Raw genomic sequence first — 14,458 nt, 5'->3', positions numbered from 1 at the left:
CTTTATGATTCATTCTCATTGGAATAGAGATTAATGCTGAAATCCACTCATGTCACCTTCAAGGCTACCGGTCTAATGATCCTCTTCTATCAATGAACCTTTCTTGTGACTCTTCTTCTGGACTCAATACTCATCCTTCCACTATCGATCCCCTCGTCTCTCATGATAACAAATATCCGTTCTGCGTTAGTGCTGAGTGCTCCACCCATCATCTCTCGTATGAGTCCACCTCGCGCGGTAGTTCCTCCAGCAGCCCTTCGTCGTCCCCTTTTCCAAAGACCTCATCTGCAGTTGATGCACTCTCGTGGCCTTCATAACCGCTCGTGCTCTTCCGGTATCCCATCCTTCCACCGCCTCCCCATTCGTAATCTTCTTCAATACTGAAGTGCGCCCCAGCTCGAGCACAACCATTGCCTCCTCTCGCGATGATGGATAGGTCTTCGATCTGTCGCGGGTCAAACTGAAACCCAGGGCGTTGTGGGATTGGCATAATCCGAGGATCGTCCTCTGGTGGAATCTCACTGCCCTCGGCCTGATCTTCAAGCGTACGAGCCATCTCCAAAGTCGGTCCTCCATTAACATGCTGTACCTCTCTGTCATCACCTCGACTCTGCTCGTCCATCGCCTCTGCGCTTTCGGACCGTGAAGATGAAATCGACTTCGCTGATAGCCCAGCCTGCCCACTTTTGACGAAAAAGGCGAGTCGCTGTGCTCGGACAAAGGTACTGTCAGGATGCGAGTCCTCCTCTTCGTGATGCGACTGGGGTGCGCTGAGCCTATTTTTGTGAGGTTCAGGAATGGTCGAGACATTTGCATCCTCTTGAGTAATCAAGTGAGTCTCTTGTGGGATCAAGCCGTGGTCGTGGTATCTATGCTGTGCAATATCGTCCCAGCTTTTATTTTCGTACGAGATGACCCGCTTCGGTCTTGACTGGCTTGATTCAGGGGACGAGACTTTCCATGGCCCTTGCCTCAAGGCCTGATCCAATGCATGCTCCTGTTGTTGTCTTGGGTGTCGCTTGCTCTTGGCGGCTGCTGCTCGGAATTGACGTTTCTGTCGATAACGCTCCCGCAGCTCCTCATTCATTGCGTCCCATTCTGCGGATGTGCGCTCGGAGCTGTACGGGAAAAGCTCGTCTAGTTTTGAGAGCCATGGTTTGCGCGGAGCGCCTATCCACAGCCCTTTTCGAATTAGATCGTCACGCCATGAGAGCCATCTACCATCCTGGAGACTTGTGTCCCATTCGCCCGTGTTCTCAAATCTCGAATCGTTTCGAGAGTAATGAAGATCATGTTGATCTGCGGCCCACGTCAAATTCGATTCCTCCATTCTCATATCCTGCCGTGCGATGTTGCCTGATGTCTCATGCTTCTCAGCTCCTGCATTGGCCACCGTGTTGTCGAGTACACCGTTTCTGTCATCTTCAGGATATCCGTCAGATTCGTCCGTCGAGTTCTTTTGCATAACATTGGGCGCAGGCCATGGTGGCCGCTCAGAGACCTTGCGGTGCTCTCTTCCTTCGAAGCGATTGTTGTATGGCTTCTCAAGATAAGGATTTGGTCGATTCGGTTCGTAAGGATTGTTCTCGTGGAGGTCTCGGAGCGTAGGGTTTGTAATTTGAAGTTTAGCCCCGCGGCGAATCTGCACATCCCGCCAATGTAGCCAACGGCCGTCTTGATCATCGACATCCCATGGTATGATATTGCCATTGGCATCAACTCCATATTTAGGTGGGTCATGCAGCAAAGACAGATTGCCGCTGCCTCCCGTGCGTGACTGCAGACCGTTTTTGGACTTGAGACTCTCTGGTGTGGTCTGGGCCTCTGAATGAGCGCTTCCCATATCACTGCTAGCTAAAGTCAAAGACTCATCTCTGTTATCGCCCTCGTCTTCGCCGTCACTGTCATTTTTCATTTGCCGTGGACACCGGCGCAGAACTCCTGTCTGTCTCCTGTATGCCTGAGGGGAAGTTATCGATGTCAGCCTTGCGCGTGGTGGTGGATGATGGTGATTCTCAGCATGATCAGGAGGGAAGCTGATTTGCGCAACCTTAGAGGTTCCTGACATACCGTCTGTGTTAGCATCGGGATCCTCGTCATCAACCTTTTGCAGGAGTGCTCGTTCTCTAGCCTCCAATTCTTGCTTCATCTGAAGCTGCCTCTGTCGGTGAAAGTCTTGATCCCGCCTCAGTGTGTCCCCTCGATCAGTGACGGGTGTCAACAATTCTTCGATGGGGGCTTCAGTATTTGTGCCGACTCTCTCGATGATGGACCATGCACGACGAAACTCATCACGTATTGCAACAATTCCATGATGGCCAACCGTCCTGGCAACATTGTGCTCCACTTCAAAGGGGTCTTCGATTGCCATGAGATACCTCAATCGGACCTGGTTGCTTGAATTCTCAGCCCATTTGGCCTCGGTCCATCCCTTTTGAGCCTTGGTTAATTGACCTCCGGGCTCACGAATGGAGATGACGTCTCTGGTCCAGTGGAAGCCTTCTCTGGTTCCATAGTATTTGAAGAAACCTCTCAAAAGCTGCCCTACCGATTCATTGTTTCTGGGTAGCTGCGAACGTGCGTTCTGGATGTCTTGCGAAGTTTGGAGAAAGCGTACGTCGAAACCCTCGAACAATGGTACAGGCCTCTCAGGATACCAACCATCATCTTTCTTCGCCAGTGCCTGTAAGTTGGGAATGATTGGTGGATTCACAATGTTCATCAGGTAATGCAAAACCATCAGAATGTACCCATAGCTGGAAAGAGTGCCAAGATAAGGGGTGTTGATGTCACGGGTTTTGGCCCAGATCTTCACAAAAATTCCGAGATCGCCGACTCGTGAATCGAAGGAATGGTAAGTTCGAAGAAGGGCTGAGTTGTGCAGGGCCACAAAATTCCCGAAGTTGATATCGCACTGAATACCTACATCACCAACAAATTCTAATCCTGCATTGCCACGAGACTTTGAATTCGAGACCACAGGATGGTCTGAATCAGCAATGTTCAGATCATCCAAGGCACTTGCCACCGACTCTGTCACGTCTCCAGAGTCTTCTGTTGTTCTAGAAGAAACAGGATGTTGGCCTGGCTCAGTTGTGCTCTTGGGGGCCCCTCTCTTCTCCTGCGCCGAATGTTCTTCCGCGAGTTGATGGTCGCGTAAATTCTGGAGAAGTTCGGCACTTGGAGATTGACACATGCGGAGGATAGGAACCCTAGTCTTGGTAAGCAACCTGGCACCGTAACCACGGTCAAGAAATGCTTTCTCAAGTACACGTTGAACTTCGCTTTTGAATGATGATTTGTCGGCATTGGTGTCGCTCTGATCTTGAAGAGCTACATGGTCAGGAGTGGTGCCATCGTGTGTGGTAATAGGGGCTTTGTAATCTGGATAGTCTGGCAGCGAAAGCAAGAGGTCCATGTCGCAACCGGCAAGGCCGAATCCATTTGCTAAACTGCCGTAGCATTTTAGTTTGACTTTAGAGGCATCCAGACCAGGATACTTGGTAGTGAGAGCATCAATGGCAATACGTTCAAGCTCCAGGCGGAATTCGTCTTTGGCAATGGATTCTTCCCTCTGCAGTTTGTTGGCCAAATAGGGCTTTCTACCCACGGCCATGAGATAGTCAGACTGCTTCATGATCTGGTGTCTCGCTGCTTGCTGTTGCTCGGGGGTACCATATGTCAGGCCTGCGTTGGGGTTGAAGACACGACCACCTCGACGATTGTAGGGACTCGAGAAGGTGGACTGACTTTGCTGTGGCATGAATTGTTGGCGAGAGCTGTAGTGGGACTGTCGGCCTCTGTAGTTTGCTCGTGCCTGGTCCTGAAACTCCCTAGGCGAACCATGGCGGTAATTGTTATTTGGCGCAGAAAGAGACTGGAATTGTTGCGTGGATGGATAGGCTGACTGGGTCTCATGGAATCGAGAGCCATTTTGGGTCGATCTTGAAGCAGCCGGATTGGCTGTGCCGAGAGGGGGAAAGTCTTCGGGTAGGTTTGATGAATGGTTGGCTCTCTGGTAGTTCTGTCTTTGATAGGATGGCTGTCCTCTGGGCAGATGAGAACCTCGACCTCTATGCTGGTATGGAGGTTGTTGTTGTTGTTGTTGCTGACGAGAGATCTCCTGGAGTTGTTGTGTGAGGTGTTCAGGAAAACCAGTGGATGACTGGGAGGAAGTCATGTTGACAGGTAGAAAGTGGTCCGTGGAACAGAGGTTGACCAAGAAGGTGAGATCAGAAGCACAGTTGTGTTGGGCTGGACTCCAGCATCGCCTTCTGTGGCTTAGATCTGAATCTAGGGAAGATCAGCCTTTGCCAGGAACGACAAAGAGTGAAGGGTTGTTTGAAGCCACCAATTTTGATGGCTTCAGAGACTTGAGAAGTGAGGGAAGGCAAGAGAAGTGTTGAAGAGAAGGTTAAAGAGAGATGGGTTGTTTGGTTGATGAAGTTGATGGCATGTTTAAGAAGTCGATGCTGGTTGGTAGAAGGCGCTGATTTCGAAGGCTTGGCGTCTAGCACGTGCCATGTGGCTTTTCGAGGCTATGCTTCTCTGTATCTCCAGATTCTGCTCTCTGAGGCCATATACTCCGCTGATGAGCTCACGTGGTGTGTCTGAACTCCTTCACCAGGCAAGGGGCAGGTGCGAACAGGCAACATGGGGTTAGCCACCTGCGTGCGCCTGCTATTATTGATCTGACCTTAACCTGTTCCCTGCGACACAAATCGAGTATGAGAGGCTGGCCTTGACTCCAATTCGACATACGCGCCATCAACATTCCAACCCATTTCTTTAATCTCTTCTATTGAGTCTTAATCGACCTTCCACTGTCATCCTCTTTATTTCACATCCATACTTCATTCAACTCGTACCTTCGTGTCCCCAAGTTCTATGCCTTCCTAGCACGACCATGAACCCAGGCGGTGTCCCTCCAGGTGGACCTGCGAATCGACCTCAAGTTCCAGCGCCAACAATAAAGCGCAAGAAACCTGCAGCTGATCCTTTCTTCAAAGCCTCCAGAAAGCCAGCCTTGACTGGGAACCTTCAATCCAAAGGCGGCCTCCCTCTCCCCGTCAATGGTCATATCCCCAAACCACAGCAATTGCGAAAACCGCTTCCTCACCCTCCCCGCACCTCTTCTCCAGCAACTCTACCTGTCCCTGAGAATGAACGAGTCAGTGGTTTCAGTGATCCGCGCGTGACGGCTGAAGGCATCCCCTACAAAGACTACAAGCTGGTCACAACCAAGCGAGACTTGATCAATGCTGCACGTTACCACATACTACAACTAGCCGGTGAGAAGGTATTGGATATCCGGAATGAATCAGAATTCCCCAAGCCTGCTCGCCTGCATCGTCGAGATCCGAAAGCCCAACCCCCAGGCCCGCAGCCAAAGGAGGAAACCGGCCCTGAACCAAAGGACGGCCTCAATGCTGTGGAGCGTGAAGAGCTAGGCCGGAGGAAGGAGATTCGTCAGAAAGAGCGCGAAGCCAATTTGGCACAGATAGCGCCTTCTCAGAAGACAGGCAGCAAGTCCACCTTCAAGAAGAAGACCCAACAAGTTTGGCTGCCCAACAGGTCGGTGGAACAGAAACGTCGCGATCAAACTGCATACGAAGAGAAGCTTCCCTGGCACCTAGAAGACTTCGACAACAAGCATACTCTGGTTGGACACCACCAGCCTGGATCGATTAGTACTCACGCTGCATTCTTGTACGAACCTGGTAGCAATGGTACAGATGGCAAGTTTCGTCTCATTCCCGTCGAAAAGCTCTACCAGTTCAAACCCAAACGAGAACTGGCACAGCAAATGTCCATCGAAGAGGTCGAAGCTGCCATGAAGAAACGTGGCACTGACCCTGAATGGCTCGTTCGACAACGGGAATCTCGCATTGCCGAAGCCGGCAGAGAAGCAGCCGCCAGGCAAGCTAAAAGTCTGTTTTCGGGTGCCCAGAAACAGAACATCGCTGGACGCGGAGGAGAAGATGCCGATCTTGACTTCGAGGATGACTTTGCTGACGACGAGGAAGGAGATTTGTTTGCCGACAAGGATGAAGATGAAAAAATCGCAGAGAAAAGGATCAAAGAAGACCAGTTGACTGCTAACTTCCTGGATTTCAAAGACATCAAAGAGTATGATGAAGCTGAGGAGAGAGAGAGGAAAGAAGCAGAGGCCAAGAAGAGGAATTTCCGAGATTTGAGAAAGGCACTGGAGAGAAGAGAGCGCAACTACAACCACGGTAGTGATTCTGATGAGTCCTCCTCGGTAAGTCTAATCTGATTCCGCTCTACACCCTTCCATGGATACGTGCTGACCAGTATTCTCAAAGACGGATTCGGAAGAGGAGCGCGAACGCATCGAACGCGAACGACTCGAGAACATTAAACGTGAAGAAGACGCCGCCAACAAATCAGGCCTGAACTCGGGCGCAAACACACCGTCTGGACGTAAGGAGAAACATGCTACTTCATCTGACCGCGAAGGAAGTGGTATCAAGAAATCGGCCTCATCACGAACACTCAAACGACCTGGTAGTCCCAACTTATCCGACGCCAGCGGCACAGACGCCTCGACACGCAAGAAAAAGATCAAATCCAAACACCTTTCCAGTACTCAACCAACACCAAGTGTGTCTCGCCCAATGAGTCCTGCAAATGTTCCCAGCAGTTCCGCCCCCGGTGGTCTCGACCCGAACAGGATCCGCCAACGAGGAAGAGGTGGGGCTGGGGCAGGTTCCGATACCGACAATGTTGCATCCGACCGCGAAGGTGGCGCCATGAGCGATGCATCACGAGCTCGCCAAAAGTTGAAGCTGAAAATGTCCGCTTCACCACCTCCTGGCGGCGGCACATCTACTCCACAACCATCATCTCGCGCAGGCTCACCAGCCCGCAGCCCAAGCGCCATGATCGGCGTAACTGAATTACCCAGCAAGGATGAGATTCGTAAGGCCATTCCTCAGGGAGGTATTGCCATCAAAGACTTGATGAAGGTCGTCGCACACCCCAAGGATCGACGAGCCGAGTTTGTGGCACTTGTCAAAGAGGTCGCTAGAATGGATCAGGTGTCTAGACTCTTGGTTCTTAAGTAGGTAGTCTATGCGACGGAGAGACAGACTGGTGCAGAGCTTGAGCTCACCGAGAGGGATTTATCTATTTGTGGAAATCCTCATGATCCTTTTCTCGAATTCACTCAATCAGACCGCCAGTACCATGTCAATGTGTCCAGGTGTGAGTTTTGAGTGTAAGCTAAAAACGAGATGAGAAATGAGCAGATCATGCACACACCTACACACAATGTATATATATATACCTACATAGCTGGGATAACTACATGCATGCTACTGGCGTTATTCATGTCATCGCACATAACAGTATACCTGATCCATCCAACCAGGCAGGGAGGGGACCTTTCTTTCCATGCCGGCACAATTCGATCGAGTGGGTTAAAGCCATATACGTACAGTTTCAGGCGTTGAGATCTAGACTTAGGAATCGGAAACTCATTTCGCTCGGCTTCAACATTCATCATGTTTGGACAATATAGGTAGGTAGGTACTTATTATGACTGTTTGCATCGTCTCAACTGAACTGAACTCGCTTGTGATGATCCATGAATTCTCCGCAAAATTGACTAACTAGCAGTATATCTCCCACTGGCCAACTTCAACTTGGCGGGTAATATATCCCACCTCTTCACATCAGCGCTGCCTCTAGCACTGCTTCCTTCGCCGGAATCATCAGCAAATGGATCGCTGGTCTCTTTCTCCTTGTCTACGCTCGCCAATTTCTCAACCCCAATGGCTGACGCAGTGCGACCAGGCACTTCAAACTTGACTTCCACGCTGCCTTTCTTGGCTAACCCTCCCTGAGTCATGAATCGGACGAGGAGTCTTTCTTGCTCAGGCTTGACTGCCAGATCATTGAATTTCCACACGATCGAGGATGCTTTCCGTTTGAAACTGGCTCCTTGTGACGGCGCCATCATCGCAGAGGTCGCCTTGCCTTCGCCTGACGGATCGAGGCTCACGCTAATGACCACATTCTTGAGGTTCAACGGTTCATTGCCAAAGACCGGATTGAGACTGTACAATAGAATGACACTGACTTGTCCTTCGACGATCTGCCACGCAGGGGTCAACAAAACTGGGCTGTACTGAGCGAGATTGCTTTCTTCCAGATGAAGCTGGTATTTGAGACCGACCAGAGGTGTCGGCCGCCGGATGGGTGACAAAGACACAGTGTAGATGCCTGCTTGTTCTTCTGCTGAGGCACCTCCATCCAACTTGGTCTGTGCCAAGTAAATTGGATTGACAGCCACTTTGTCGAGTTGCTCAAAGTGTTGCAAACGAATGGTTTCTTTCTCGGGATCTGCAGAGCCAGTGGGAGTGTAAGCCAATGCTATCTCGCCAACTACAAAAGATTTGCTGATTCCTGATTCTGTGAACCATGAATGAACGGTCTCGAGGATCGAAACATTAAGACCAGGATCGTGCAGCTCCGGATGGTTGTGTGAGGGGCCTTGGCTTCGGGCTGAGTGGACTGAAGTTGTGTCCGATGCAAGTGCGTGGTCATCGTGGATCAAAGGCACGGCAGTCGGTGGCCGTTGGATCGGGGAAGCGAGCATCGTCTCTGCGGATGCAACCGCTGAAGGTATTGCGACCGGAGGACCCGAGCGTGCTGTCACTTGTGTAGGGTCGGGTGCATCGTTGGGAACGAACATGGTGTTTCTAACATCTCTTCGTCCTCTTACGCTTCCTTGCACCCTGGTGAGGCCAGAACTTTGCGCTTGGGAGCGCAATTGATTGGCCATGCTGCTCAAGGCGAGCTGAGCCTCGCTCTCGTCCTCCTTGATGGGCTTGTCGCGGATCTGGAAATTGCGACCTGAATCGTCCCCACTCAAGATAGCTAGGCTAGCGTCCTGGTGAGCCTGAGCCGTGTGGTCTTTGGCTGGCGTGGCTGGGGGATATTCGTCTTGTGTCGATGAGGTATGGACGTCAGTGGCTGGAGTAGGCTGCAAGGAGGGTTGCAGTGAGGCAGGTTCCTCGCTCAATGCCGTTGGAGGGTGTGATGAGGAGGTGCCGTTGGTGAAAGGAAGAGCCGCTTCCTCCGAGCGATCATGTGAAAAGCCTTCGTGCCTGGAATTTCGCGAAGGAGAGGGAGGGCGGTAATCTTGGGTGGAGCTAGGAGTCAGATTTTGACCGGTTTCTTCAAGATCGTGGAAGCTTCGATTGGAATCGCCTCTTCTAAAGGGTGCAAAGGATCTGGTCTTTCTTTTTTCTTCGTTTGAAGAGTGAGGTATAGGCGGGACTGTGCTCTTCCTTCGACCCATGACTGTGCCTAAGCGTTTCAAGCCACCGAGTCGACTCTTCTCTTTCTGGGGGGTAGTATCAGGCACTGAATGTTGTTAGCAACGGAAAAGAGGTAGTGGTGGTGAGAACGTACAAGAACCGAGTCTATCCTGGCCAGCCGTGGAGTTTGAACGTTGGCTTCGTCCATCATCGGTGTGGCGCGGAGGGGGAGGGGTTGGTGGAGGGCGAAGAGCAGATGATCCAGGAGTCGGTCTTTGGCTTGGAGTGGCAGAGCTACGCCTTCGCGTGATGCCACCACGTTGTGTTGCGGTTCTTGCTGCAAAAGTCTTGATCTCGTCTGCGGTCTCAACGTTGAGTAGAGCGTTCAAAATCGACTCTGCGCTCGCTCTTGTCTTCTCGACAGCGTCCAACTCGTGGGTCTGGAACTGGGTCAGGATGTCTCGAAGGTGGTTTACACGGGTCTCGTCTAAAGCTTGTAGTTGCTCAAAAACATATGGGGCCTGTGATTCCCATTGCTGCGAAGCCGCTTCGGCGGACGAGGTCTTTCCCTTTGCTGCCTTCTTTTGAGCATTGATGAGATCCTTTGCGATCGAGGCGAGGTTCCCCTGAGTTGAGTTCAAGGCTTGAAACTCGCGGTTCCTGGTGCCAAAGGATCTCAGAGGGCTTTCTACATCGGTTTCGATCTTTGCGGCTAGCGATTCGTGTGAGGCAGCTAGGTTCTCGGTCCCGGAGACGATACGCTGCCATGGCATCTGGAAGACGCTGCGGAGGATTTAGAACGAGGTGAGAGGTCAAGGAGGAGGGGACATACCCCAAGGCAGATGCTCCATCTTGTTGTGGGCGTTTTGCAAGCTTCCGCAGACCCGCGACGTAAGCTTCTTCGACCTTTCGTCGTTCCTAGGACATTTCGTCAACATCATTGGCTTGCATGAGAAGGTTGGGATAGGGAACTGACCAGCAGCCAATCTGCTATATCATGGTTGACCTTGTTTATCAGCGAGACACGGTCTTGCAGGACAGTGATGGCTTGTTCCGGTTGTAGCGAAGTCTGGCGCAAGCGATGGGATTAGTCGCGGGACAAAAGAGAGTGGGAAGGTGCGGAAGAGGTGGTTACCAGCAAGGACGGGTATTCAGTTCGCAATGCGTCGCCCATGGTGTCAGCAGGTTGTCGTCATGAGCAGGAGTAGTGGTCAACAGTGGAGGGTCGTGGTAAAAAGATCTGGAATGAGGAGCTTGCGCACGATGGTCATTAGAATCTTGAGTATGGGTGGATGTAGTGGAGGGTTGCGGCTATACGAGTAACGAAAGTGAGCGTGGAGGAACTACTTAGGCATGGCCGAGATGAGGTTGGTTAGCGAGTTGTCAAGTCAGCTGGTCCTCGGCTGGGGACCCTCGTGCACTCGGGCCCCTAACTCGATGGTTATTAGCCTCTCGATGCCTGGACAATGGGTCTCTAGCCACTGGAGATACCCGGGCCAAGTAGCTTAGCAAAGGTTAAGTGGCTCCGGGGCTGGGGATGGTATCTATCAATACCTCCCGGGGATTTTACAGGGCATGATTTAGGTGGCTGGAAGGCCAATGGGCCACTCTTTAAGAAATCGTCTCCACCAACAAGGCCCCAAGAGATCGCTACAAAACCAATCAGACATGAGCCCCCAGGTACTTGTGTCTTGGCCTCAACGACACCTTCTACTCCCTCCAAGCTTGATGTGAAGATCCATACTCCAGCAACCATATCATCAGAACAAATCCTGTTACATATTGAAGCTACAGAATGAGCTTATAGCCAACACTCCGACGAGTCTTTGAGCTGTCGGACTTCGCCGCACTACATGGTCCACATATGAGGGAACACCGCACGTAAGCCTTTCCACTCTTACACACTCACCATGGGCAATTCAGCCTTGTAGCAGTCGAGCCTTGGCCCTACCATACCACAGCTCACACTTTGCTGTATAAGGCTCAGCATCATGGCTATTGACCTCAGCTTCTCGGACCGTCTGGGAAGCATTGTTGCCCTAACGAATGCCTTCGTCACCTCAGGCAAAGACACTGGCACGGCTCGTAAGTCTGCTACGGATCTTGAGAACGAAATCTTTGAAACCGCTCAGTCTGGCGAAGAGTATCATCAAAAATGTGCCTCTCACATCAGCGAGCTCGAATCGCCTACCACTCCCTCCCCTCCCGTGGAGACAGCAGTCGAAGCCGTCCCAGACGAAATATTGAATATTGAAGGCCCGACCCTTGGAGCATATCAATATGCTACTTTCCATGCTGATGGACAGATGTCGACGATCTTCAAAGCTCAAGCAAAGGATCCTGAGGCTGCGGTTCGGATCGTAGCTCTCAAGGTGACGCATCCTGCTATGATGACACCACCCCATAACTCCAAGCGCGAAGCCCGAATCCTCGCCCTAGCAAAACATAACCATGTTGTACCGCTGCTGGATAGCTTCGACGAGGCTGGGGGACGATATGTCCTGGTCTTCCCCTTTCTACGGCAAGACTTGGAAAACCTCCTCCGCTCAGGTCGATTGGATAGGAGACAGACTTCGCTTATATTCAAAGGCCTATTCTCCGCGCTGAAGCACGTTCATTCTTTAGGAGTCATCCACCGGGATGTTAAACCTTCAAACATCCTGCTCAAGACCATGGAAGGACCCGTGTATCTCGCAGACTTTGGCATTGCATGGTCACCCAAGGACGTGGATTCTGAGGCCTCAGACGAGAAAATCACCGACGTCGGCACCACGTGTTACCGCCCGCCCGAAATTCTCTTTGGTGACCACTCTTATGATTCGTCGTTGGACATGTGGGCCGCTGGCTGTGTTGTTGCAGAGATGATTAAAGCCGACCACCAGCCCTTGTTTGATGCAGGTGCTTTGGGGAGTGAATTGGGGCTCATCAAGTCCATCTTTGAATCCCTGGGTACTCCCAACGAGACGATCTGGCCTGTGAGTACCCTGCATGGAGTCATGATTCTCTAGACTAATTTGATCACCGTAGTCGGTTAAACGATACCCAGACTGGGGAAAGATGCGCTTCAAGGACTTTGCTGCTCGATCATGGGATGACTTACTTCCTGGGGTGACCAAAGGAGCCGTCGACTTTGTCAGCCGCACCGTCTGCTACGAAAGTACTTTGAGACTGACAGCGCATGAGGTAAGATTTGCAAAGCCATCCTATCCCCATGTTAGGGTTTGAACTCACTTCATTGAATAGGCACTAGATCATCTGTTTGCAGCTGAGCTTCAGAGACCTTGAGAGTGACGGTCTCATCTCGACTTTTGCAAACCGGAGGCCATGCTCTGAGGCCGATAACATGGGGATGTCGTTTGTAGTGACATGTCAAGATGAACAAACTGCTCATCCAGCGGTGTGACAACTGGACCAGTGAATCAAAACTCGCGATGTCTTTCATTAACTGTCGGCGCGAGGATGATTGCCCAAGTTTCCAGTCGCTCCAGAATATTGCCACACTCCCGAATCTGCCATACCCAGCTCAGTGCGGTCGATCGACAACCGTCTACGGCCTACGGCATGGCCTGTCCACCCTGCTTACACGATGCCATGAACGCACTCATATCGAATAAGATGAGCGTTTTGACCAAATTACCTCCCTGGGCTCGCTCTAATCCCTTTGACACTGACGGCTCGGTGGAGAAGTTGTTGGCCAGAATAGCCCTCAACACTCAAACTGCCAACAGCTTCCTCGATCGCGCAAATGCCGCATCAGATATCACAGATGCGCCATGGCTACGAAAATACACGACCACTCTCAAAACCAATGAGCTCTTTTCGGCAGATACTCTCGATCTTGCCCGAGGTTTACTGGATCTGCAAATTCAACTTTACGTGGATCTCAGAAGATGTTCTGTCGATAAAACCGGGGAAAGAGTGTGGAAGGGACTGGGACTGTTGCCTGGCAAACCCATAGGCTGCATTGTTGATCAATTGCGTATCATGGAAAGCGAGGTCGAGAAAGACTTGCAGGTCTGGAGGGGACTTTTGCGGCTGGGATTGATTGTGAGGTTTCTGGAGAGGGAATTGGAACGTCTCGAGACAAAGAGAAACATGGAAGATCAGAAGCAGCATGAAGTCCAAGATACGGGAGGCGATAAGGTGATGCAGATGCTAGAAGAATTCTTCAGCGGACATGACCCGACGGAGGAGAGCAATTGACGCTCCACGCAAAGGTGTCGATGATATCAGGGATGCAAGAGACATGCAAATTGTGACCAGTCTTCAAGGCGTTTGATCTGGACTTGGCCATCATACATTGGCTCGACTTTACGCATGACAACGACGATCCTCCTAGTTGGCACCTACTATGCGGTGGGGTGGATGTGACTCCAAAATGCTAGAAATAAATAGCATTGACTCTGAGCACGGTGCTACTAGCCGCGAATGAGGGTGGTGGCAGCTGCAACGTGCCGTGGCTACTAATTGTGTTCCGTCACTTGCCTGTCGGCGCGTCCATCACTTGAATTGACTGAGTATCAAGACCTTTTGCAGGCGAAGTGTGGAGGGAAATTCAACGAGGTTGATGTACTCTGTAGTAGGAAAATGAGTCAGATGCTACGCCTAAAATTTGCGGTATGTTGCAGTAAGGGAAAAAATAATGAATTCTGGAGACAATTTATCGAGGTGATCGTCAACACCTACGGAGTACTCCGTAAGTTGGTGACATGGCTAAAGTGTCTGCATTGGATGTCCGATAAGATGGTAGCACAGGACGATAAGAAGTTTTGGGACGGCACCGAGTGTGGTACGTGATTTCGTCTTCCATGTGTCGTACAGAGTACACTGCATGGAAGACGCACCAGGTTGATAAAGGCTCTTTGTGTACAGATGAAATTCAAAGGCCAATTGACGAATAGCATCGGGAAAATTCACCATCATTTATTTAGCATCCAGTGTGGGACATGGGATGATTAAAAATGACTGTCAAATGCAAGTTCAAGCATTATGTCGGATATCTCTAGCGACAGGAGGCAGGAGATCATTCTTCCTTGGCTTGAGAATGTCATTTATTGCTGAGGGGAATCAAGACAACTACCTAGTAACTCTACACATACTATAAGCATGCATTCATACCTACAGTAATGAAGTAGTTGGAGTTGCATTCGTCAAGTACTCCGTACTCAAAT

At 50.9% G+C, this 14,458-nt stretch overlaps 5 protein-coding genes across 6 annotated transcripts; 3 read left to right on the top strand and 2 right to left on the bottom strand.

Annotated features, from left to right (window-relative positions):
* Window positions 1-20: 20 nt before the first annotated feature.
* On the bottom strand, window positions 21-4,429 carry PV10_01197 (uncharacterized protein). The gene has a single exon (XM_016365370.1). It carries the CDS (start codon window positions 4,178-4,180, stop codon window positions 209-211), a length of 3,972 nt encoding a protein of 1,323 aa, XP_016229019.1. The 5' UTR covers window positions 4,181-4,429; the 3' UTR covers window positions 21-208.
* A 301-nt stretch (window positions 4,430-4,730) lies between these two features.
* PV10_01196 (uncharacterized protein) lies at window positions 4,731-7,343 on the top strand. Its single transcript, XM_016365369.1, has 2 exons — window positions 4,731-6,262; window positions 6,327-7,343. The coding sequence occupies exons 1-2, from the start codon at window positions 4,907-4,909 to the stop codon at window positions 7,086-7,088; spliced, it is 2,118 nt and encodes a 705-aa protein (XP_016229018.1). The 5' UTR covers window positions 4,731-4,906; the 3' UTR covers window positions 7,089-7,343.
* Window positions 7,344-7,512: 169 nt separating this feature from the next.
* On the bottom strand, window positions 7,513-10,592 carry PV10_01195. Of its 2 annotated transcripts, XM_016365367.1 has the most exons (5): window positions 10,423-10,592; window positions 10,264-10,356; window positions 10,120-10,205; window positions 9,442-10,070; window positions 7,513-9,393 (listed from the first exon to the last, which is right to left on the bottom strand). In XM_016365367.1, the coding sequence occupies exons 1-5, from the start codon at window positions 10,459-10,461 to the stop codon at window positions 7,631-7,633; spliced, it is 2,610 nt and encodes an 869-aa protein (XP_016229016.1). In that variant the 5' UTR covers window positions 10,462-10,592; the 3' UTR covers window positions 7,513-7,630. The 2 variants fall into 2 exon arrangements, with proteins under 2 accessions (XP_016229016.1, XP_016229017.1); XM_016365368.1 differs by having other exon boundaries at window positions 9,442-10,205.
* A 458-nt stretch (window positions 10,593-11,050) lies between these two features.
* PV10_01194 (uncharacterized protein) lies at window positions 11,051-12,572 on the top strand (the record flags this gene model as incomplete). The annotated part of the gene is made up of 3 exons (XM_016365366.1): window positions 11,051-12,262; window positions 12,315-12,470; window positions 12,531-12,572. The coding sequence occupies exons 1-3, from the start codon at window positions 11,279-11,281 to the stop codon at window positions 12,570-12,572; spliced, it is 1,182 nt and encodes a 393-aa protein (XP_016229015.1). The 5' UTR covers window positions 11,051-11,278.
* A 276-nt stretch (window positions 12,573-12,848) lies between these two features.
* Window positions 12,849-13,490, top strand: PV10_01193 (uncharacterized protein; the record flags this gene model as incomplete). Its single annotated transcript, XM_016365365.1, has 1 exon — window positions 12,849-13,490. The coding sequence occupies one exon, from the start codon at window positions 12,849-12,851 to the stop codon at window positions 13,488-13,490; it is 642 nt and encodes a 213-aa protein (XP_016229014.1).
* Between the last annotated feature and the right edge of the window lie 968 nt (window positions 13,491-14,458).

This window comes from Exophiala mesophila (assembly GCF_000836275.1).
Source record: "Exophiala mesophila strain CBS 40295 unplaced genomic scaffold supercont1.1, whole genome shotgun sequence".
NCBI lineage: Eukaryota > Fungi > Ascomycota > Eurotiomycetes > Chaetothyriales > Herpotrichiellaceae > Exophiala > Exophiala mesophila.
Note: the sequence above shows the minus strand (reverse complement) of the source record. Positions and strands in the feature narration are given on the sequence as shown.